Source organism: Bombus huntii, chromosome 2, assembly GCF_024542735.1.
Source record: "Bombus huntii isolate Logan2020A chromosome 2, iyBomHunt1.1, whole genome shotgun sequence".
Lineage (NCBI taxonomy): Eukaryota > Metazoa > Arthropoda > Insecta > Hymenoptera > Apidae > Bombus > Bombus huntii.
In genome coordinates this window covers 21748614-21771146 of record NC_066239.1, presented here as the reverse complement: position 1 = coordinate 21771146, position 22533 = coordinate 21748614, and the positions used below count along the sequence as shown (strand labels likewise).

The 22533-nt window shown below is 29.3% G+C and overlaps 5 protein-coding genes across 19 annotated transcripts in view; 3 read left to right on the top strand and 2 right to left on the bottom strand.

The window, feature by feature from the left end:
• Positions 1-2791, bottom strand: part of LOC126872937 (centrosomal protein of 135 kDa) — a 23518-nt gene extending 20727 nt beyond the window's left edge. For 2 of the 5 annotated variants that reach the window (XM_050633225.1, XM_050633256.1), the window contains exons 1-6: positions 2341-2470; positions 1689-2248; positions 1160-1460; positions 784-1016; positions 371-563; positions 130-296 (exon numbers count right to left, since the gene is read on the bottom strand). In XM_050633225.1, the coding sequence (XP_050489182.1) occupies positions 130-296; positions 371-563; positions 784-1016; positions 1160-1460; positions 1689-1877 (1083 nt within the window). In that variant the 5' untranslated portion in view covers positions 1878-2248; positions 2341-2470. Of the gene's footprint in view, positions 1-129; positions 297-370; positions 564-783; positions 1017-1159; positions 1461-1688; positions 2249-2340; positions 2598-2651 lie in introns of those variants that run through there. The other 3 variants (XM_050633246.1, XM_050633240.1, XM_050633234.1) reach the window with 3 other exon arrangements.
• A 153-nt stretch (positions 2792-2944) lies between these two features.
• LOC126873019 (cGMP-dependent 3',5'-cyclic phosphodiesterase-like) lies at positions 2945-7532 on the top strand. Of its 2 annotated transcripts, XM_050633416.1 has the most exons (12): positions 2945-3082; positions 3355-3471; positions 4252-4493; positions 4642-4751; positions 4828-4967; positions 5039-5225; positions 5317-5498; positions 5568-5752; positions 5848-6112; positions 6201-6488; positions 6576-6721; positions 7023-7532. In XM_050633416.1, exons 1-12 carry the CDS (start codon positions 2975-2977, stop codon positions 7282-7284), a joined length of 2232 nt encoding a protein of 743 aa, XP_050489373.1. In that variant the 5' UTR covers positions 2945-2974; the 3' UTR covers positions 7285-7532. The 2 variants fall into 2 exon arrangements, with proteins under 2 accessions (XP_050489373.1, XP_050489382.1); XM_050633425.1 differs by lacking the exon at positions 7023-7532 and having other exon boundaries at positions 6607-6721.
• A 138-nt stretch (positions 7533-7670) lies between these two features.
• LOC126873014 (inner centromere protein-like) lies at positions 7671-14279 on the top strand. Its single transcript, XM_050633402.1, has 9 exons — positions 7671-10126; positions 10601-11068; positions 11266-12405; positions 12509-12670; positions 12743-12936; positions 13027-13210; positions 13322-13510; positions 13583-13703; positions 13777-14279. The coding sequence occupies exons 2-9, from the start codon at positions 10610-10612 to the stop codon at positions 13968-13970; spliced, it is 2643 nt and encodes an 880-aa protein (XP_050489359.1). The 5' UTR covers positions 7671-10126; positions 10601-10609; the 3' UTR covers positions 13971-14279.
• Positions 14280-14340: 61 nt separating this feature from the next.
• LOC126872958 (WD repeat-containing protein on Y chromosome-like) lies at positions 14341-20150 on the bottom strand. Of its 8 annotated transcripts, XM_050633283.1 has the most exons (19): positions 19586-19733; positions 19418-19511; positions 19112-19216; positions 18829-19020; positions 18625-18736; positions 18420-18556; positions 18150-18344; positions 17662-17869; positions 17371-17576; positions 17034-17234; positions 16708-16952; positions 16321-16578; positions 16131-16217; positions 15800-16062; positions 15397-15637; positions 15017-15191; positions 14744-14929; positions 14553-14644; positions 14341-14460 (listed from the first exon to the last, which is right to left on the bottom strand). In XM_050633283.1, the coding sequence occupies exons 1-19, from the start codon at positions 19612-19614 to the stop codon at positions 14436-14438; spliced, it is 3051 nt and encodes a 1016-aa protein (XP_050489240.1). In that variant the 5' UTR covers positions 19615-19733; the 3' UTR covers positions 14341-14435. The 8 variants fall into 8 exon arrangements, with proteins under 8 accessions (XP_050489240.1, XP_050489224.1, XP_050489230.1 ...); XM_050633267.1 differs by having other exon boundaries at positions 14553-14929; XM_050633273.1 differs by lacking the exons at positions 19418-19511; positions 19586-19733 and adding an exon at positions 20004-20150 and having other exon boundaries at positions 14553-14929.
• Positions 19488-22472, top strand: LOC126873054 (tetratricopeptide repeat protein 8). 3 transcript variants are annotated; one of them, XM_050633527.1, is made up of 9 exons: positions 19488-19628; positions 20275-20336; positions 20415-20607; positions 20695-20827; positions 20898-21042; positions 21138-21562; positions 21633-21804; positions 21925-22131; positions 22229-22472. In XM_050633527.1, exons 1-9 carry the CDS (start codon positions 19574-19576, stop codon positions 22343-22345), a joined length of 1509 nt encoding a protein of 502 aa, XP_050489484.1. In that variant the 5' UTR covers positions 19488-19573; the 3' UTR covers positions 22346-22472. The 3 variants fall into 3 exon arrangements, with proteins under 3 accessions (XP_050489484.1, XP_050489502.1, XP_050489493.1); XM_050633545.1 differs by lacking the exon at positions 19488-19628 and adding an exon at positions 20012-20148; XM_050633536.1 differs by lacking the exon at positions 19488-19628 and having other exon boundaries at positions 20188-20336.
• Positions 22473-22533: the final 61 nt, after the last annotated feature.

The window sequence follows — 22533 nt, the reverse complement described above, 5'->3', positions numbered from 1 at the left end:
TATTATTAATATTATTATTATTATTATTATTATTATTATTATTATTATTATTATTATTATTATTATTATTATTATTATTATTGTAAATATTAGGGTGTAGTCTTTAAAAACGTTATAAAGATTTATTACCTGCAATTTAGAAACTCTCCTATTGTTTTCTTTAACTGCAGAATTACAATCAGCTTCTACAGCTAATGCTATGTGATCTATGTCTCTTAATTCCTTTTCTAATTCCTCATTTCGATCAGCAAGTTTAAGTGCTTGAGACATAGCATCATGTTGTTTATTTAAAGCTTCTGTAATAGAATATAGTTACGTACATAAGGAATTTTCTTGATTTTATATTAAACAGACAACATAGTTTGATTACCTTTTAATTGCTGTTCTAATTCCAATTTTTCTTGTTGAAGAACTTTTAATTCATTACCATCTATGTTATAATTGGACATTACAAAACTGCTTTCTGCTTTTTTACAAGCACAATCTTTAGAAACAGCCAGATATGGTCTACCTCCTTCTAACATCTTCTTCAGTCGCAAAATTTCTTTTTCCTTCATAGTTAGCTGTAAACATATTTCTATAGTATAGTTGTATCTATTCTTATTACCAATTTTTATCAATTTTTACAAATTTAAATAAACATGCATATATTTAGTGCCTGTACATCCTTTACTGTTAGTTCTAATTAATAGTAATTAAAATATTCAATATGTTATATACATTTTCTTACATGCAAACAGGAGAAATTTAAACTCATGCAGATGTAATTTAACAGTAATATACCTGACTCTTTAATGTTTGTACATTATCGATTTGTAAAGAGAGATCTCCCTTCAATTTTGTTACCTCATGACTCAAACAATTCATCTTATGATCTGCCATGCTTAATAAATCAACAATTTTTGGTTCTGCCACACTTAAGTTTGGTAACGGAGTAACTTTAACTCCTGTTTTTGGTAACGGTTCACTTTCTATAACTGGTCTTCGTAGTGGGAAAACGGAACGTTTCTTAGAAACTGTAATGGTAAAAAAATAACAATTTGACAATATTTAAAAGCATTAAATTTTACATATTCATATTCTAAAGTCGTATTCTAGAATCACAAACATCTTGTAAAAGAATAATCTCAAACATATCAAAAAATGAAAAGTAATTTACCTAGGCCAACATTACTGACGGATGGCTTTAAACATTTTCCTTGGAGTTCCAAAATTCTTTTTGATTTCTTAGCAGATACAGCTTCTAGCTCTTTAATCCTATGTAAATTCCGAGAAGACGCCAGTTGAAGATCATTACATTCACGCTCTAATTTATATATTTCCTTCTTCAGGTCCTTAATCTGCTTTTGATGACATTCCTTTTCTTTTATCAAATCTAAGTGAAGCTGGTTACATTCTTGCACTAGCCTTACATTATCACATTTGTACGGATCAATTGTTGATTGTAACTGAGTATAAGCCTATTTATATGATACAAATATTAAATTATGTAAATATAATAACAAAATCTAATAATATAATTTTCTCTTTATTATCCTTCGATCGAAAGATATTAAAATATCTTTCATATTTCCCTAATTGATTATTGTATAAATGGTATATTCATTGTTTCATACAAAGGGTGTTTTAGAAATACATATTTATATTAAAATTAAAAGTAAAAGATTTTAAATTACAAAGATACAGACCTCGATATTTTCTTGAGCAATGCTTTTAAAATGCTTTAAGCTTTCTGTTGTTTGTATCAAATCAGCCAATAACTTTTCTATCAAAGGAAGTGAATCTAATGTAAGTGCTTGTTTGTATCCTAAACTGTCTAAATGCTTGCGGACAGTTCGATATCTTGCAGCTACGTTACATTCATCTTCCATACTCATTTTTGTAAATTTTATAAAATATCTATTTTATTCTATTTCATAAATGTACGATAAATAACGCTTTTAGATTATTTTGTCTTACAACTTATGTTCCAAAAATAATTGCAGCTTCTTTTTTTGGAACTTAATTACACTTATATGAAATTTATTATAAAATCATTTTTTTAACATATAATTAATAAAATAATACGTTCTCAAATAACTGATTGTAATATAACCAAGATATTACAACAGCATTTCATCATTCTTCATTAAATCAGCAACTCCATTACAAAATGTTCCATTTTTAAAACAGCCATGATTTTTTTATTAAACACTTGCACCATTCTCTATTAATTACGTGAACAACCTTGTACATCATTATATTTTTTCTGGAACAAAAGACGCATCATGTTAGGCATAAATATTATTCAAAAGTGTTACCAACATTATAGAATGCAAATATTGTTTACGAATGTTGTACAATTTATGCGTTCAAAAAGATTATAGTAATTTACATAATTAACGATTTAACAATTAATGATTAAGCAATAAAGTAGCATTTATAATATATTTTAGAACAGACATTCAAGCTATATACATTTGTACAGTATGATTTTATTTACATTTGAATGTTTTATGAAGTGTGACATAGTCTAAACACAATTGAAATATTTTAAAAGGAACCGTATAATAATTACGTTATATCAAGTATATTGTAAACATTAAATAAAAAAATGTATTTTAAACAGAAAGAAAAGAAAAAAAATTTTAAAAGTGGTATAAGATGTAAACCTTAGTTGCGCACGTCACTTGTTTATTCATGATTGAAGAATTCTACTACAGAATGCAAAGCTCTGCAGAGGTTTGCAGTAACTCTACGCAGTATGTAATTGTCCCGTGTTTTGATAGTCAATTTAAATTTAAAAAATGACCAAGACAGATATCTTTTATAATCATTAAACTAATTGCAGAGCTTTTTCAAAAACGATTATTATGTTGTATCGCGAAACATGAAATTTGAAGAAAACACGACTGATACATCGTGATATGATTAAATCATACGATTCATACTAATTCTGATATCGACAAAAAAAAAACGGTGGAATTAATTAAAAATGAGTTCAATCGACTTCAACATGCCAAAGACGGAACAAATTCTTTTGCTTCTAGAAGAACTATGTAGTCTTTCTTATCCCCAAGTACAACAAAAATTAAACAAATACGTGAGTAATACTGTCATTATTTTTATGTGTACAATTTTTCGCGGCAAGCATGCCTCTTCTTAAAAGAGTCGGAATTTCCTATTAATAATCAATTTTGATGATCAAGATATTTTCCTATAAAAATGTTTCTAAAATAAATATAAACGCGAGGTTTATTTCATCTATTACAGTACATTTTATATAATTGTTTGCTATAATTGAATCATTATAAATTTATTAAAATATTTGTGGTACAAGAAACATTGTTTGAATTATAATTTCCAATATTGTAGATACAAACTGCAACAGACACGAAATTGTCTTTTCTTATACCAATTTTAGTCGAATCAGAGGAGATGGTAATCCATGTAATAGGAGAAAAAATTTTAGATAGAGAATTAAGGTTTCCTGTAAGTAACAGCTATTTATAGTATAAGTTGTAATAATAAGATTGTTTACCTTTTACAGATTAATGTTTATACAATCATAATAAAAAATAAATAATATTTGTAATTTTTTAGATTAATTTTAGGAGCTTTTCTAAACTTTTTTAGTTTTTAATATTTGATGTTTGAAATAAAATTTATATATTTTGAAAGTATCATTGTTTTAAGTTTAATGATTTAATCTTAGTAGTTTCAAGAATTGTCCTATATTGCAAATAGAGAGTGCTTAGCAGTGTCTAATCCTCAAATAGAATTCATAGAAATGTACATAAAAGAAGCCATACAAAACAAATCATTAGTGATAAAACTTCAAATGAACTATGCAAAAGTTCTAATTCAGATTATTATCTACATGAATTTATGAAGCTCACACACACACACACACACACACACACACACACACACACACACACACACACACACACACACACACACACACACACACACACACATTTTACCTTTTATTTGGAAATCAAATCACATGAATCTTCTTTTGACAAAACAATGCAATTAATTCATTGTAAAGTATGTTATAGATATATACAAGTGATAGAATTTAAAATAAATTTATGTTAATTAATAAAAATTAAGATATAATATTGCATATGAAAATTATAATCATTTTTTTTACTAGATCGAAAGATTTTAATAATCAAGATATTTGATTATATATGTCAATAACTAATAGTTGATGAAAATAATTCATATTTTATTATGTATATAATTTTAAATAATCTTTCTTAGGTATCAAATAATGTTTTACGTAAAGCTATACAAAACAGAAAGCCAACTACTACGGATATAGCAATGCTTGATGAAGAATTACTACATCATCTTCAACCAATATGTCCAGTATCAAATTCGTTTCTAACAATTCCTATACAACATCCTAAGCAGAACCATATAGCGTTGCTAGTTTCTTTGATTGATAATGATACAGAAAATGAAACTACATGTAAATGTGCAATAGTACAAGAATGTTTTAAGTAATTATCTTCTTTATTATACGAAATACTAATTATCTTAGAAAGCATTATTGTACACATGTATTATTGCATTTTTATAAATCATGAAAATTATATTGAATTAAAAATATTTTTTTCAACCTATTTAAATATCTTTTCTTTAATGTAGATTTTGCCTAAGATTTCTTCTAAATTCATTTAAATGTTATGAGGAAACTCGATTGAAACACCAGTGTCAAAAGTTGCTTGCCGTTTCTAGGAAACTTTTCCTACATTTAGGTAATATTATCATAGTTAAAATAAGTAATACTTTAAAAACCCATACATTTATTACATCTTACATATTAATAAATAGGAGATTTCTCTGATCTATTGAGAGAAATAATGGCTGAAGCCAGGAACTTGACAAATGCAGAACGCTGTTCATTATTTTTATTAGATCCTGATCAACAGGATCTAGTTGCTAAAGTGTTTGATGGTATTGCTATGAAAGAAGTGAGTTTAAAGTTCAAACTGAAACATTACATCTCATAAATAAAATTTAAAATAAACACAATTATTTTTAGTCTGTAAAAGAAATGAGAATACCAATAGGACAAGGCATAGCAGGTCATGTTGCAACTACTGGAAAAGTGCTTAATATTAGAAATGCATATGAACATCCTCTTTTCTATCGTGGTGTAGATGAAGTAACAGGCTTTAGAACTAGAAATATTTTATGTTTTCCAATTAGAGATGAAAGTGGAATTGTAGGTAAATAAAAATTGTATTATAAATTTTATTACATAGAAATATAAAAATTAAATTTTTTATTTCTTAAACTAAACTAAGACTGTGATTATAGGAGTTGCACAGCTTTGTAATAAAAAAGATGGATTATACTTTGATGTCTTTGATGAAGAAGTTGCAACAGCATTTAGTATCTATTGTGGTATTTCTATAATGCATAGTATTGTTTATAAAAAGATGCAAGACGCTCAAGCACGAAATAAACTTAGTAACGAAATAATGATGTACCACATGAAGGTAAGACTATGTTAAAATATACAGAGCTTTTCATCAGCTCTTATTTTCAATAAAACATCACGCATGCAGGTGGAAGAAGACGTTGTTCAAGAGATATTGGGTTGTAAGGATGAACATAATATAAAAGATTTTAATAAATTTGAATTTAGTCCTAGAGGTGTACCTTACAAACATATGCCTTGTTACACGATTAAAATGTTTAATGATTTAGGTCTTATTAATTATTGGAAACTGAAATTATCAACTTTAACGAGGTAATAAAACTATCAAGTTGTATGTTCTCTTATGCAACTTTTAACATAAGATTAACATTACAGAAATAGAATATTAATTCATACAAATGTTACAGATTTATATTATATGTAAAGAAAGGATACAGAGATGCACCATATCATAACTGGATACATGCATTTTCTGTTGCACATTTTGGATACTTATTAATACAAAATTTAAATCTTATTAATGAGAATTATATGACACATTTGGAAGCTTTAGTTTTTCTAGTGTCATGTTTATGTCATGATATAGATCATAGAGGGACAAATAATGCATTTCAAACTAAACGTTCTACGGTTCTAGCTAGTCTTTATAGTTCTGAAGGTTCCGTAATGGAGGTAAATTACCTTTAAGAACAAAACTGTTGTAACAAGAATTGAACATAAATGTGATAACAATATAACTTATTATTCTCTCATTTAACAGAGACATCATTTTGCGCAGACCATGTGCATTTTAAATAAAGAAGGGTGCAATATATTTGAAAACGTTAATAGTGAAGAGTATAGTGAAGCATTAGATCTACTGAAAAATAATATACTTGCAACCGACTTAGCATGCCACTTTCGAACGGTAGGCAAACAGGAAGAGATGGTTAGAAGTAAATTTGACCAAAATGACTCTGAACGAAAGAGATTATTTCTTAATATGCTTATGACATGTTGTGATCTTAGTGATCAGACTAAGCAGTGGAAAGTTTCTAAAAAAACTGCAGTGAGTAGAGGTCTAAGTTTAGATAAATTTCGAAGACAATAATATATTTAAGAGCTTATGTGCTTTTTTTCTTTGACTTTGCGTTAGGAACAAATTTATGATGAATTTTTTTCACAAGGAGATTTAGAAAAAAGTATGGGTAGTTCCCCCATAGAAATGATGGATAGAGAACGAGCATCTATACCAGACCTACAAGTTCAATTCATTACAAATATAGTCCTTCCACTTTTTATGTAAGTATATTTTAAAAGAAACTGTCTTTGTACAATATATGTATATACTTTTATTTTTAATATACATTTAAAGTCAAAAAATCGGATTTAAGATCTATTTTTCATAACAAGCATAATTAAAGAAGAATAGTATTTTTGTAAGAGATAAGATTTTCTTAATTAAAAAAGACGGTGATGTTTCGTGAAGACAGTAGAATATATAAACCTAATATATAATATATAAACCTAATATATAAACCTTTCTCTTTATTTAGTTAATTTCAGTCTTCCATATGATTTGTTTTATTATTTTGTCTCTTAGTAATCTTTCTACATTATTTCCAATGGTACAACCACTTGTTGACGTGCTGAAAGAAAATCGAGCTTTATGGGAAGTGTCTAAAAGCATATTTCAAAAATATATGAAAGCAGGAACAAAAGGTATTGCTATCCTACTGGATCCTACTTTTGAGGAAGAAGTATTACAACTTTATGCTCAAAGTAATACAGATTTCTCAAGAAATTCTACTATCAAATTAGAATCAAATGAAACAACAAATAATAGTAGGTATACAATAAAATAAATACACGATATTTTTACCATGAATATAAAAGTTTTTAAAATATATAAATCATAAGATTTTTTAAATTCAAAAGCAATAGAAAAGGCCTATTAATCACTAGATATACAAAAAATTTAAAAAATTTATTTATTGCAAGAACGCAGGCGTTCTAAAACTGTTTATTATAAATTTCATGTACAGTGAAATGTTATATTTATTATATATGTACATAAGTATGTTATAAATTATAAGTATTTTATTCTTTAAAATCGTGTTCCTTAAATATGTATTTAGTATTTAACATTTTTTTGTGATATATTACCTATTGTTATTAAATACATGAAAATATGAACATTATATTGTCACGTCCCGCGCTGCGCACGCGTCGTAACGTAGACTAAAACTACCAATAGCGCGAGTGAGCGTTTCAATTTGAGATTCAAATAAAATCTAACAATTTGTATAGAAACCAAATTCAAGCCTCACAACCCCCATGGAATAACCTGTCACATGATGACCCCTCCACGGTAGACCTAATTATAAATAAGCGTAGCGACATAGAAGATAGAGAGATAATCCCTTAGCTCAGAGCAATTAATTCCTCAGTTCTGTGTGATTAGTTCCTCAGTTCTTAGTGATTAATTCCTTGGCTCTTGGCGATCAGTTCCCCAATTCTTGGCAAGTAATTTCTTTGTTCATAGCAATTAGTTCTCAGTTCCTATAGCTCTTAATTTCTCAGTTCCTTTGCCTTTCAATTCTTTAATTCCTTAGTTTTTCAGCTCTTAGTTCCTTTAGCTCTTAGTTTTTTTGCTCTTAGTTCTTAAGTTCTGTAGTCCTTTAGTTCTTTAGTTTTTAGTTCTTTGTTTCATTAGTTCCCAGTTCTTGTCAGTTTTGTTAATCGACGTGTTTGCATCTGTCAATTTGTAAATTATTGAAAATCAATTAAATTAAAATCTTGTAATTAATAAGAGTGAAAACGTATCGCGAACGATTGTAACTTCGAGTATTCGAAATCTCAACGACAATTCGTCAATACCCAATTAGAATTGGAATAAACATTTGTTGTGGAGAATATTTGTCTAATAATATAATAGGATTAAGCGAACATTTATTTTCACCAACTTTAATCCTCTCCCGTGCCAGTATTCCTGCGCGTAGCAGGTTAGACGAAACGTAAAGTTTAATTGCCAATCGCATTAAACATTAAACAACGCTACCATTTAATCTAAATTAAAAAATTAATGGCAACACAACCAAAACGAACCAAACAAAAACGTAACAATATATAGTTTGTGGCATATATTAGTTTGTAAGAAGAATTTGTGCAATTTAAAAAATCATATATTTTATATGACTGTAATATAATAATCTCTTAAAATGTAAATGTTTTTATTAATAATAGTTCATAAAGTGAGCTGTACATTTAGTTTACATTTCTAAATTTGTATTTTCCATTTTACCACCTCTATTTTCATCAATATTTAAAGTTATATAATGTACAAATTGCACCAATTCTTTTTAACCTATTAAATTATAAATTGAAGTTCCACAAAGCTTTAGAAACATTAACTTAATAGACTTTTATAGTGGCTTGTAGGCTTATATTATAAATAATAATAATGTAAATTATACAAATGTTAATTCGTAATAACAATAAAATTTTAAATTTTACATATTAAAGAAATTGCTATTTTTTCCAAAAGTTTACTTTTTAGTTTACCTTTTTTTATAAGCACAATTAAAAGAAATGTACGCGTTTCTATAAGAAAGTTTTGGTGAAGCTTTTATTCATATATGGAAACATTGTTATAATATGATTTACAAAAACACATGCTTTGATGTGATAATGAATAATGAAATTGACAAAATGATTTAGATATGGAATTTAGTCAGCCTCATTAATAATGAATAAAGCTTTCAAAAAAAAATTCATTAAACGTATTATCATTATACAACTTTAATACCGATTTTAAAACATATTATATAGTTTCTAGTAATCGAATTGTAAATATAGTAAACAAATAATTGTGTTAAGTTATGGAAACCGTTTATTTATACTGGTCGGGGGAGTGTCGGAAAATTCAAATTCGTCTTTGTTCGACGGTTGCACGTAGCAGCGACATTGTTTTGCCCGGAGTTTATTTATTATTACATTGCGTGTATCCTAACGATCTTGATACTCCGAGACAAAACAACAACATGATTTGAATTGTCCTCTAGCTCGTGTGCCGCTACATATATCCTAACAATATTAATACTCCGAGGCAAAACAACAGCATGATTTGCATTGTCCTCTAGCTCATGTGCCGCTACAAAGTTCTTTTTCCAATAGAATCACACTGTTTTCATAGTTTTCAAACACGTCTCCATCGCGTATAAGTAGCGTTTGCTTAGAATAACGTCGTTTTTGTATCTCACAACCTTACTAAGACTGTAAGTTGATTTTGCGAGAAACGTTTTTCTATAGTGGTACACCATTGTATAAATATCTCAATACTTGATCGTGATCTTTATAACCGCGGACGCTAACAGAAAATTATTTTACGTGAAGATACAATTATAGAAATTGATAATTGTTCGACTAATTAAATTACGTCGGATGAGATTTAAATTCTAGAGAAAAATGGTGCGCCCGGGAGAATAGATGGCGTTAAACGCAATGATTTAAATTAAACTGAAAAGTCGTTATGTACTTTCGAGGGGCAAAACTTCCACAATCCCGCTCGTGACACGAAATGGAGATTGTCGTTTCCCTTCGTTTAACGCATTTTGCCATTGGAAGACACTAATTTCTGTGACTTGTTTTATCTTTGTTGTAAAAGTTTATATTTACAATTTTGTAGTTTTTATGCAAACGTAAAAGGTAAGTAAATATTAATAAATATTATAATAATTAATACTATATGATAATATATTTACTTATTTACTTATTTTATTTCCGTTAAAGTACATTGTATTTTTCATTACAGTACTTTCATTTTTATTTGATGTAATAATAAACATATACGTTAATATTCATTGACATTAGTGTAATTGTAAGCTTCACTGTAAATTTAATAAAATTGATAAGAACGGAATTGTTAAAAGGGTATATATGTGTAGTTAAACTAGTTTCTATTCTAAATGTTACTTCATTATTTTATTATTGTTTCATATAAATTTTTTTTTTTAATAATTTACGTATGCTTCTAAGTTAATTGCTTAAGTTAGCACAATGTGTTTGTATTAATTGTTATATATGTCATTATTTCAACAATAATATTAAATTATAGTATGTGTTATTAAAAAAGTATAGTTTAATGTATATATTAAATGCTGATAAAGAATTTATTTGTAGATTTTAAATATGGGTACTAGATCAAAGGATCGGATTAAAGCAATGATTACCAAAGATATATCAAATATACATAATTATTGCTTGGATGTTAAACAATCTATTAACGACAATCTTGAAGATACTTTGGATTATTTACGTGGTTTAATTGCTCAAATACCACAGTCAGCCTCTGGTCCTTTAATTACAAAGACGCCAAAAGTTTTGAAGAAGAAAGGTGTTCAACGTATAGAGACTATCCCCGAAAATGATATTATCAATATTGATAATACAGTATCAGATTCTATTGCAATACATGATAAGACAGAAAGTAAAGATACAAAAACTGAGGATGTGGTAGAGACAACAATTGGCAGAGCAAAAAGAGAGGCTTCAAGGAAGGCTGCAACTAATATTAAAAAACAGCAGTCAATGTCACTTGCTACAAAATTACGAAGGCCGTTACCTCTTGACGATGACAGTAATATAAATGTTCGTATTATGATGAAATTTAATACTTTTAATCTTACCCCAAATCTTACGTTACTAATCGATACTAACCTTTATATATAGTACCTAATAATGCTTGATATCGATTAATTAATATGTTGAAATCTAATTGTTTAATGTATGTACATTGTGTAGATAAATTCTGTTGTAACGTTGTTAAATGTATTTTAAATTTTTAGAGGAAACGTGAAAGCCGATCTAAAAGAAAGAAAAGTGCTAGAAGTAGCTCAGATGAAGAAACTACGCAAGGCCCTACAAAATATAGTAAAACAGAACAGAGTGTTTTAAGCGAAACAATTCCACAGAAGAACACAGGTACTTCACAGGACCATCTGTCCATAAAAGAAGATGCATTGCAGCCAGAAAAGATCGAACCGTTAAAGTCTTCGATGACAACAAGAAGTAGTAATAGAAAGAGAACTTTTTCGCAGAGTGAAAACACAAAGGGTAAAAATTCTAATATCATTGATGATACAGTAATTGCACCAACAGGAAATGATATTGAAGAACCTTCAATGTACGAGGATGCACTTGAGAAACCTACTCCTATTATGAATTCGACGATGAACGTCAATTCTACTTATACGCAGAAGATGATGAACGCTACCGTAATTTTAGAACCTTTATCAGCAAAAAAATTAAACGAAACAGTAGTAATTAATAAAAACGTGGCTAATAGTATAGACAAAAATAATGAACAGAAAACAGTCGAACCAAAGGCTGAATTTGTGTCTCCCAAATTACCTAAATTTACATCACGGTCGTCGATAGCTTTGGAGGAAAAGATGCAGCAGGTAAAAGAAGCGATGACAAACAAAGAGTTCGATGAATTACTCACAGAAGATGAGTCATCGCCTGAAGTGAAAAAGTCTAAAGGAAATGTTAAGAAACAAGAAATTAAAAAGCGACAAAAACGGCAGAACAGATCCATGACATCGAGCGAAGATGAAATACTTAATACTCCAACAAAACCTTCTTCGAAGGAAAAGAGTACAATTACAGGATTAAAAGAAATAAGAAACACGTATAAATCGAATGCTCTGTTCAGTCCATATGCCAAGGAATCTGTGAAAAAAAGAGTCGAGGCATTCGAACAGGCAGGCATGAACACTCCAAAGCTTGCTGTTCATATTGATGCACCAACTAGAGTAACCAGAACAAAAACACGTGCTACTAGAGCTGCTGCACAAACAGAAGCTTCAGAAAATGCAAATATTACAGAGAAAGCGGTTGTTCAAAAATTAGCACGAAAGTCGCTTGCAAAAGCCAAAAAAATTTCATTAGCAAAACAGAATAAGGATGCCGATGAATATAAAGAGGTATTTAGAATTAGAATTATTATAAGGAAAATTTGTTAACAAGATATTTGTCAATTTTGTTTATCGATTGCAAATTTAATTATGTTTCCAATCTTATTTTTAGAACAAATTACAATTAGAACAAAAGGTTAATAAACTAGTTTCTGTTGAGAAAATGAGCTACAAGCAGCAACAGAAGACAACCCCATTAAGCAAAATAAGAACTCAGTTGCCAATGTCTGTTAATCGTGTTCTTCATACTCCAGCGAATCAAACTAATATGAATGTAAAATTCATTTCTTCCTATTAGTAGTATCTAATATTATAAGATTTTTAAACGGTAGTATTTTAATTTTAGCACAATAGGGCTTTAAGTGCAACGCGTACAAATATTATTACATCGGTGGAATCTTTAATCCAAGCTCCAAAGTCAGTCAGTAAACGTAATTCACTGGATAAAGTAGTAGACGAAAAGAAAAGAAAATTGAACGACGAGGATGCGAAGAGAAAACGCGAAGAGGCGCTAAGACTTCAAACGGAAGAAAGAAAAAGGTAAAATAGAATTAATCAATATAATTTATTTAATTTTAAATCAGTAGACACATTACTGAGTAATATATGAAAAATACATTTTACATAAAGGAAAAGACAAGAAAAAGAATTAAAAAATAAGTTAGCCAGAGAGGCAAAAGAAAAGCAAGATATGGAAAAACGTCAAAAGGCTGAAAAAGAAAGAGAGGAAAAAGCACGTTTAGCACAACAAATGCAAGAAAGACAACGCGAAGAAATAGAGAAGAAACGTTTGGCTCAGTTACAACGTGCTCAGGTATAAAATTGATAATCTAAAAGACAAATGTGTACAGAAATAAGGATAGCGAAAAAGATATTGATTTTTATATAGTATAGAAAATTAAGCTACAGTCGGATTAATTCGCAGGAAAAGGAAGAAAGAAGAAAGCAAGAAGAGCAACAGCGCCTACAACGTTTACAAGAACAAGAAGAAGCGGAGCGGCTATTAGCTGAACAAAGACGTCGAGAACAGGAAGCTGAAAGGCGAAAAGAAGCCGAATTAAGAGCTCAACAACAAGCTGCAGCTGAAGCAATGAGAACTAAGCATCAGATGCTTGTAACATTACAAACAATATCAAAGCATTCTTCTGTTATAAAAGCACAAGCTATTATTCATTCAATATTTTAGATAAAATATGGCTCCAAACAGCACGGTGGTCCAACTACTTACGTTTTGGACAGTGAACCTGACGACGACGAATCAGACGATGAATCCAAACCAAAGCACGCAATTCCACATTGGGCACAATGTAAGTATTGTTTTACTCAATGAGTTAATAAACATTAGAATGCCTAGAGTACTCGACTTTTTATCAATTTTAGCGTACATACGTAAAAATCAACTTGCCATGCAACGATATATTCCGGAGAGAGCAGTCTATAAATTCTTTGGTAGCAGAAAGTGCACACCGGATCTAACTCAAATGTTTCAAAATATAGATAGGAGTAGATTACAACGAACGTCCAGTGCAATATGGAAGACACCACCACGTTATTCCATGATGGAAAACGAATAAAAGGCATAATTTGTTAAACCGAATGTTGTTGATTTTATATTGTGACTTGGAGCAAGGATAGTTGTCATACCTTGCATGTAATATAGAAATGACATTACATTGTAATTATCATTAAAATATGTATGTGTTCTTGACATATCAATGAACGTAAGACTATTTCACTTTTTATATTTTAGAACGATTATAGACATATATTATTTTTATTGTACTAACCAAATTTTACCATTTTTTCTTATTTATATGTATTTTCTTAATTTTACTAAGTAAAGTGCGACTTTTTAATGAGAAGTAAATTTTATTAGATTTGAATTATTATCACTATTTTGTCCCTTTCTTTCTCTTTTCAAGAAAAATTTATTACAATGCGATATTAACGAGATATTACCTTTTATTTTGGTGAAATATATCAAAATATATATATATATATATAGTTTGCTCCTACATTCTTTTGCGGATGCAGTGATTTTATAATTGTGAATGCGTTCTTTTACTAAAAGATTATAACAAGTAATGTTAGTAATATATATTTAATTTTATATAGATTATTATCAATAGTGAATAATAATAAGTGAGCCAAATTACGTTAATTCTTTTTGTTCGTGTAGAAGTGCTGGTAATTTTGGTGTCTGTATGATTTCCAAAGGCCTTAATTTCAAATGCGTGTATATAGGTATCTGTAACGTTATTCTCATTGAGTTATATGTATTGCTTAACATATTTTGACGAATTGCTGTTGTGATAAACAAAACGGCATTAAATGTAAAAGTATTTACATATGGTAAAGAGGTGTCTAAAATTGGGTAATCCGCAAAGATCATTAAGACCGATTTATCCATCACAGCGATAGTAAGTCTTCTTCCATCGATCATAGTGTGTTCAGGTCTCGACATTTCTTTTAAAGCTTTTAATTCGTCGCTTTTAAAATCTGATTCTACTTGTCTCACACCTCCTTCGAGAATCTTTCCATGTTTGCATAAAAGTGCAACTTAATAATCAAACTTTCTTCCCAATGTGATAAATAATTTATTATATAAAAAATTAATTACTTTTAGTGTAGTAGAACTAGCGACTCTTTTAATATCTGCTGGATGTTTGTAATCTTTAAAATATTGGTATGTTGGGATCGTTGGTAAAATTGGTAACCAAGGCTTGAAAGTTCCGAAGGTTGAAATATAACGGCCACCAAGTGTCCATAAGCGTACAGAATGGTCTGTACTACCACTTAATATCAACAGAAAGAATAGCATAGATTGTATGAAATGTATTGGAAAAATAATTGTTTCAGAGAAAATGATTAAAAAGAGAATATGTAAATTCAAGAGTAATTAATAGCAAATAGTAATTAATAGTTATTACGTTATATATATAGATATAAAATTAAGTTAAAAGTTCGTAAAATAATAAGCACTAGATTAACATTCATTACCTAATGACAATACGTGCATCTGGGATTATCTGGACGGACGTAATAGATTTTAAATGTCCACGCACAGATGAAAGTAGAAGTGGTAAAGGTTGATCCTTTACAGCTCTCTTTGCCCTACCAATAACTTTCTTTTTCCATAGAAATGGAAATTCCAACCGTAAAACGGGCATAGATATCTTAGGAGGATTTGGCAACAAATAATTCGCGAGATACCAAACTTTAATGTATCCAGCATTGTGTCCTAAATTTTTTTAAATGGACTTACTCTCCAATCATATTTTCTGGCTTTATCTTTCCTTTCATATTAAATATTTTGTCGCAATGAAGTATCACGTTACATACAAAAAGTAATCTTATAATAAATAAATAATGTTGTAGAAATTAAATGCATTCCTTTTTTTACCTGTTACAAGAAAATGATTTTTAGGATCAGTTGCTAATGATAATGCACAATCACGTATAGAATGAATAACTGAGAAAGCTTGTAGAAATCCACCAGCAGGGTGATGAGTCCACACTTGTACATATCCTGAATCAAGAGAAACTAACAATGTTCCAACATCAGGCCTAACCGGCCGAGCATTTAAAAATATCATAGCTCGAACAGCAACAATTCGTGCAATATTCAATGCGGATTCTTGATGTTCAGAAGCCGTAGGATATTGACTATAAACATTTATCATTATGATTCAGATATGTTTTAGAAAAAGTACAATTGCAATACCATGGAATACCTCTGTTTCGAAATGAATTCTTTCGTAACTTGTTCAGGTTTTTTTATTTTGTACGTTATTTCATCTTTATGGTATCTTATCCTAAATCTATATAACACTGATTAGTTAACATTGTTTATTACAGCACGTTATTTCTAGAAGTGTAATTTTTATATTATTTTAACATTTCTCATATTATTCTAGATCTTACCTTGACATTGGTTCGTTAACTTTATATTTTCGATACGGTTGACCCGTTTCTAGTCTCCAAAGTATTATTTCTCCATTAAAAGTTGCCGTGGCCAATACCTGAGGATACCACATGGCCGAACAAAGAATATCATCGGTGTGTATTGTTCCCCAATTCTTTTTATATACATATGCGTCAGAAGTTGCAAATTCTACGACTTGACGATTCCAACTACTACATAAGATTCGATTTTCCAGCCAAACTAAACTGGTTATTTCACTGTACATAATCAAACGGATTTATAAGAAATATATTTGCGAATATTATCAATAGAATTTGACAATTATTAGAAATGTTGTTTTTAATCTTGATATGTAATAGAAGATAACAAAATAGGTAAGTACGTACCACTGAGTTTCAAGAGCCATGTTCCGCAAACAAGTACCAGTATTGAAATTCCAAACTTTCAATGTACCATCACGAGCGCCTGTTACTAGTAATTGTTCAGATTCATCGAAACAAGCAGCAGTAATTTCAATGTCATGAAATTGACCATATAGGAATCTACTGTGTGCATGCGTTACTAAGAATAAACGATTTCCAAGCCACGGATCCCAAATTATTATACAAGAATCTAATCCAGTCGTAACTACCTAAGTTTTTAAATGATCTCGTAGAATATTTTAATTTCTGTAGATATAGAGAATGAAAATCATACAAAGCGTATAAATTACCACTTTGTAGAGATGGTTATATAAAACACTGCTGATAGATTTTGTATGTGTAAACCCATCAGATATTTCTTTGTTGACCTCAGGATCGCAAAGAACCACTGCGATCATTGAGCTAGCAATGATCATTTTACGATTCAATGTATTATACACCGCAGTCATTGATGTATGTTCACCCAATTCGCTGGGAAGACCATTGTATGTCTGTATAAAATAACTTGACTTAAATTCTAATTATACATAGATTTTATATTGTTATTTAATTGATGCTTTTTTATTTCTTTAGGCGAAACATTAATTGAGGAAAGTATCGTTTGATGAAATATCTTATTATTAAAACCTGAATACAAGATTGAGTTAATACATCCCACACTTTGATACATCTATCTTTTGAAAGAGAGTACACGCGTTTACCAGCATCTTGCACAACTAAGGCACAAATAGGTGCACGATGACCTTGGAAAGTACTACTTGCTCTTCTAGTCACAAAAGGATTCCAAACCCGAACTATGCAATCTGGTCCACCGGTTATTAATAACTGACCCTCTAAGTAGATATATTTTTAAAAAGTACGATGTACTTACATCATACATATATGTCAATAAGCGAGGGAAAGTTTATGATAAAATACCTTCACAAAAGGTGAAGCAAGATATTCCCATGTTAACTTTGAATTTGTATTGAATCCTTGCTCCTGTAAGATCACTAAATAATAAAGAACAATTACAACATCTACTGCTGGACATGAAAGCTCTTAAACTTCCATAATAGGCTACTTGTTTCACCCAATCTGTATGTACATTCTTAAATTCTACAATTTTCAATCCTTTCAGTTCACCCTATAATGTATGTTACAACGTATTAAAACATGTTTATGTAGGAAGCACAAGTTTATATAGGACATTGCAGAACCAGTGATACATCTATCTGTCCTAGGACGTCTTTTACATGTATATCACATATGAGAACTCGAAGACGTTCGACCGAGAATTTCTTTCGAAATCCCAAAAATATTTGACGATATCGATTATCGAGTAGACTGTGATTTTTTGTGAGTTTTGGTTCTTGCGCATACTTAACATACGCGATGACACAAGTTTCTGAAGATAAATTATTTACCTTGAGAACAGATTCATAGCGAATAAATAAACTATCACGTTGAGGTTCTTGTTTAAATGGTCCTCTCTCTATTGGACTAAAAGACATGACTTTGACAGATCCACTCATATCTCCAAGTACAATATACGAGTCCTCTTTGATATTTTTACTGAAATAATAATCCATACAAATGACTGCATACTCCAAGCCTGATATCTAATCGTACAAGGTTTTAATATCGAAGAGTTCATTTAAAGAAAAACTGCTGTTTATTTAAAAAATATAACTAACCATTATTCGAAGATCAAACTTCTTTGCCGCTGTATCATAAAATCTTAAATCGCACTCCGTAGAACTTGTGCATACTACTTGTATATCGGGCATTACTATCATATCAGTTATTAAAGTGTGTTGAACTTTTAAACACGCTGCAAAGATGGAAGTTTCGGATACAAATGCATATACATAAAAGAATGTAGGATATAACGTTACTAACGATTTACAGATTGCGCGCTCCGTTCGTATTCTAAATCTAAAGACCAGTAATTTATGATTCCCTCTTTAGTCACAGTTAAATAAAACCCTCTATGGAAGCTTGTAGTTCTATCCTATGGATATACACATAAAAATTACAAGTAATAATATGTATGTCATCGTCAAATAAGTATAGTTATTAAAAGATATATGATATGTCACGTACGGGCAAGACTTCAGGACAAAACATGATTTTGTGTATAGCTGTACGATGATGCGATTTCAAAAGTTGGGGGATATCAGTTATTGGAAGTCTCAATATTTGCCATTGTAATGTGGTATCTTTTCTCTGAAATTCTACTAATAAATACGAGATAAATTCATTCCAAGTAATATTTCCATCTCTCTTTAAGTTCATCTAAAATTAATAAATGTAAACATATAAAATTATATGTATAGAATTAATGGACACGTAATGATTAATTGAAATAGTAAATCTACGTTGTTACCTTTTTAAACAGAATTTTGAATTCATTATGTGGCATCTGAATGTGCAATATATTTTCAAACGCATCATACAATCGGGTTATATCCATTTCTTCATTTGGCGAAGCCTATACGTTATATGACTGTTAATTTTTTAATTATATTCTGTTAATAACAGAAGATAGGAATGATTATACTAATTATTCAACTACATGTTAGAGATATCAAATTTGGAAATATCATTCATATTACACTAGTTGTATCTTAAACATTAATTTGTTTTGCAATTTTTTAGACAATATCTAAGCTTTTTCTTAATTCGAAAGTACCAAAAATACTTCATGCAGTTGCATCAAGGATTCTTCCGTGCATTGTTCTTCTATACTTTTTGTTTTAAAGAACTCGTCGAAAGCTTGTTGGATGCTAAAATAAGGGAGGCGAACACGTATAATACAACAAGAAATTAATTTTACGAAGTATTTCCGATGCACACTAACCTCGTGTCATTATTATCAAAGTATTCCATTTTTATAATTATAGGTATAATTTATAATATTAATTATAATGTCAATCACAAGTTACACATAATATGAATAAAAATAATATGAAAAAGCAAGTAAATATGTTGTTTTCTTTGTCGAATTTTGACATGTACGAAACAAGCTAAATATATAAGATACTACTTTGTTATTCTTTGTATATAGTAAAACATTTTTGCATATAAAAGATATTTTTTGTATATCGAAATAAAATTTCTTTTTATTTCCAGAAGTAACCCTTTTGTTAGTATGAATGAATAGAGTAAATGATATTATTTAATCGTATAACAATTGTTATTGCAAACGTATTTTATGATAATATGAAGTCAATAAACTAAATTGTTTTTTTATAACATTTATCATCGATTCTACGCACTTTTACACAAAGTATAGAAGAAGTATATGCTGCTTTATTCCCACATCCATACGCGGGGTTATAAGCAGCACAATCAATATCTTCGTACATGTAAAATTCGTTTATTTCTATCGCATAACTAGATATTTATAGATTAAATACCGTGGTATGGTTTGCTCAAAATATATTACTCCTTTCTCTTAAACTTTAATACAAAATATTAAAAGCGTTTTCTATTAAGCTATTCATTAAATCATGGACTTATTTAAAGCTTTAAATTTATTCAATCAAGGAAAATATGAAGATTGCGCAACAATATGTACAAATTTGTTACAAAAGAATCCTCTTGATCAGGTATAAGTATGTTTAACATACTTATATGTGAAATAGCGATATACATCTCTATAGAAACGTATGTATTTTTCATTATAGACTATATGGGTCTTAAAAATGCGTGCCTTAACATTACAAGTATACGTAGATGATATAGAAGGAGAAGAGGAAGGGATTGCTGAAAGTCTATTAGATAATTATACAATATCTTCTATGCCTAGACCAGGAACATCTTTAAAAACTCCTGGTACTTCTTCCGTGGGACAATGTCTACGACCCAAAACTCAATCAGGTTTGTCCTTGAGAGGCAAAGATAATTTTAAGTAGTAAAATAGAAATAAGTTGTAATTGTAACATAAAAATATGATATGTTTTGTAGGTAGACCACTTACTGGTGTTGTGCGACCAGCTACTCAATCTGCTATGTCTCAGTCGATTGAGCAAACTTTAAGAACACCCAGAACAGCTATGACAGCCAGACCAATTACTGCAATTTCTAGCCGTAGCGTTAGGTACAACTATCATGTAATTAAACATTTTCAGTTGTTATACATTCAAAATTAAAATAAATATATTATATAGATTAGGCACAGCATCCATGTTAACAGAGCCGGGAGGACCTTTTATACAATTATCACGATTAAATATTTCTAAATATTCTAGTCAACCAAGTATTGCTAAACCATTATTTGAGTATATATATTATCACGAACATGATGTTAGATATGTGAGTAAACATACATGTATCAATCAATATTTATTATTAATAAGAATTATTAATGTTCACCATAATTCTATTAACTGCTACAATGCTACATGCAGGCACTAGATTTAGCAGTGCAAGCAACTCAAATTTGTCATTATAAAGATTGGTGGTGGAAATTACAACTTGGAAAATGTTATTATAGTCTAGGATTAATCAGAGACGCTGAACAACAATTTAAATCAGCGTTAAAAGATTCTAAAACTATTGAAGTAATCTTGAGACTAATCAGAGTTTATGTTAGACTTGATCAACCATTAACAGCTTTAGATACGTGTAAAAAAGGTCTTGAGTATTTTCCTAATGATGTCAATATTCTTACTGAAATGGGACGTATATTCGACGGTCTGAATAATATGAGTATGTCGTTAAAATACTATAAATTAATTGCTCAGGAAGATGCTTCTCATACAGAAGCAATAGCAAGTATCGGAATACATCATTTTTATAATGATCAACCGGAATTAGCTTTACGATATTATAGGTAAATGCAGTTGTAGATATAATAAATAGAAATAATTAGAAATATAATTGCGACGTTCTTTTCCATGTAGACGATTGTTACAAATGGGAGTATATAATGCTGAATTATTTAATAACCTTGGATTATGTTGTTTTTATGCTCAGCAATATGATCATGTTATATCTTGTTTTGAAAGAGCAATTAGTCTTTCTACTGATGAAAATATGGCAGACATATGGTATAACATTTCACACATTGCTCTTGTACGTATATAATTTCTTATAACATGTAATTTTTTGGATAACAGTTGAAATTATCTCTTTGATAAATGTTTGATTTTATATATAGAGTTTAGTACTTGGTACCAATTATTTCAATTTCAGACTGTAGGTGACATAACAATGGCGGAAGAATGTTTAAAATTAGCTATTGTTAGCGACAATAGACACGCTTTAGCATACAATAATTTCGGAGTCATACAAATACGAAATGGAAACATTACAGCGGCGAGAACATATTTTCATGCTGCTGCCAACATTGCTAACTTTATTTATGAGCCCCATTTTAATAGTGCTTATTTAGCTTACAAGGTACTATCTACCATTGTATATTATATTATATTAAGTTTCTATATATATATATATATATATATATATATATGCTACTATTATTTTAAAAATTTCGTAGGTTGGAGATCTTCAAACAAGTTACATTGCTATACAAAAGTCGTTAAGTGTATATCCTAATCATTCTGATAGCAGAACTCTTCTAAACAAATTAGAGAGGTATTTCTCGCACGTGTGAATAGAAAAATATACAGTTTATTTATATCACGTAAAATGTATTATTTTATTAATGTTTGATTCTAGTCTTACAACTAATATTACCTATCTAATATGTATATGTAAAAAATACAAATTATATAATATGATACTGTGTTTCATTTCTATGATACTTTGAAATAACTAAAAAGTAAATAGATATTTTAATAG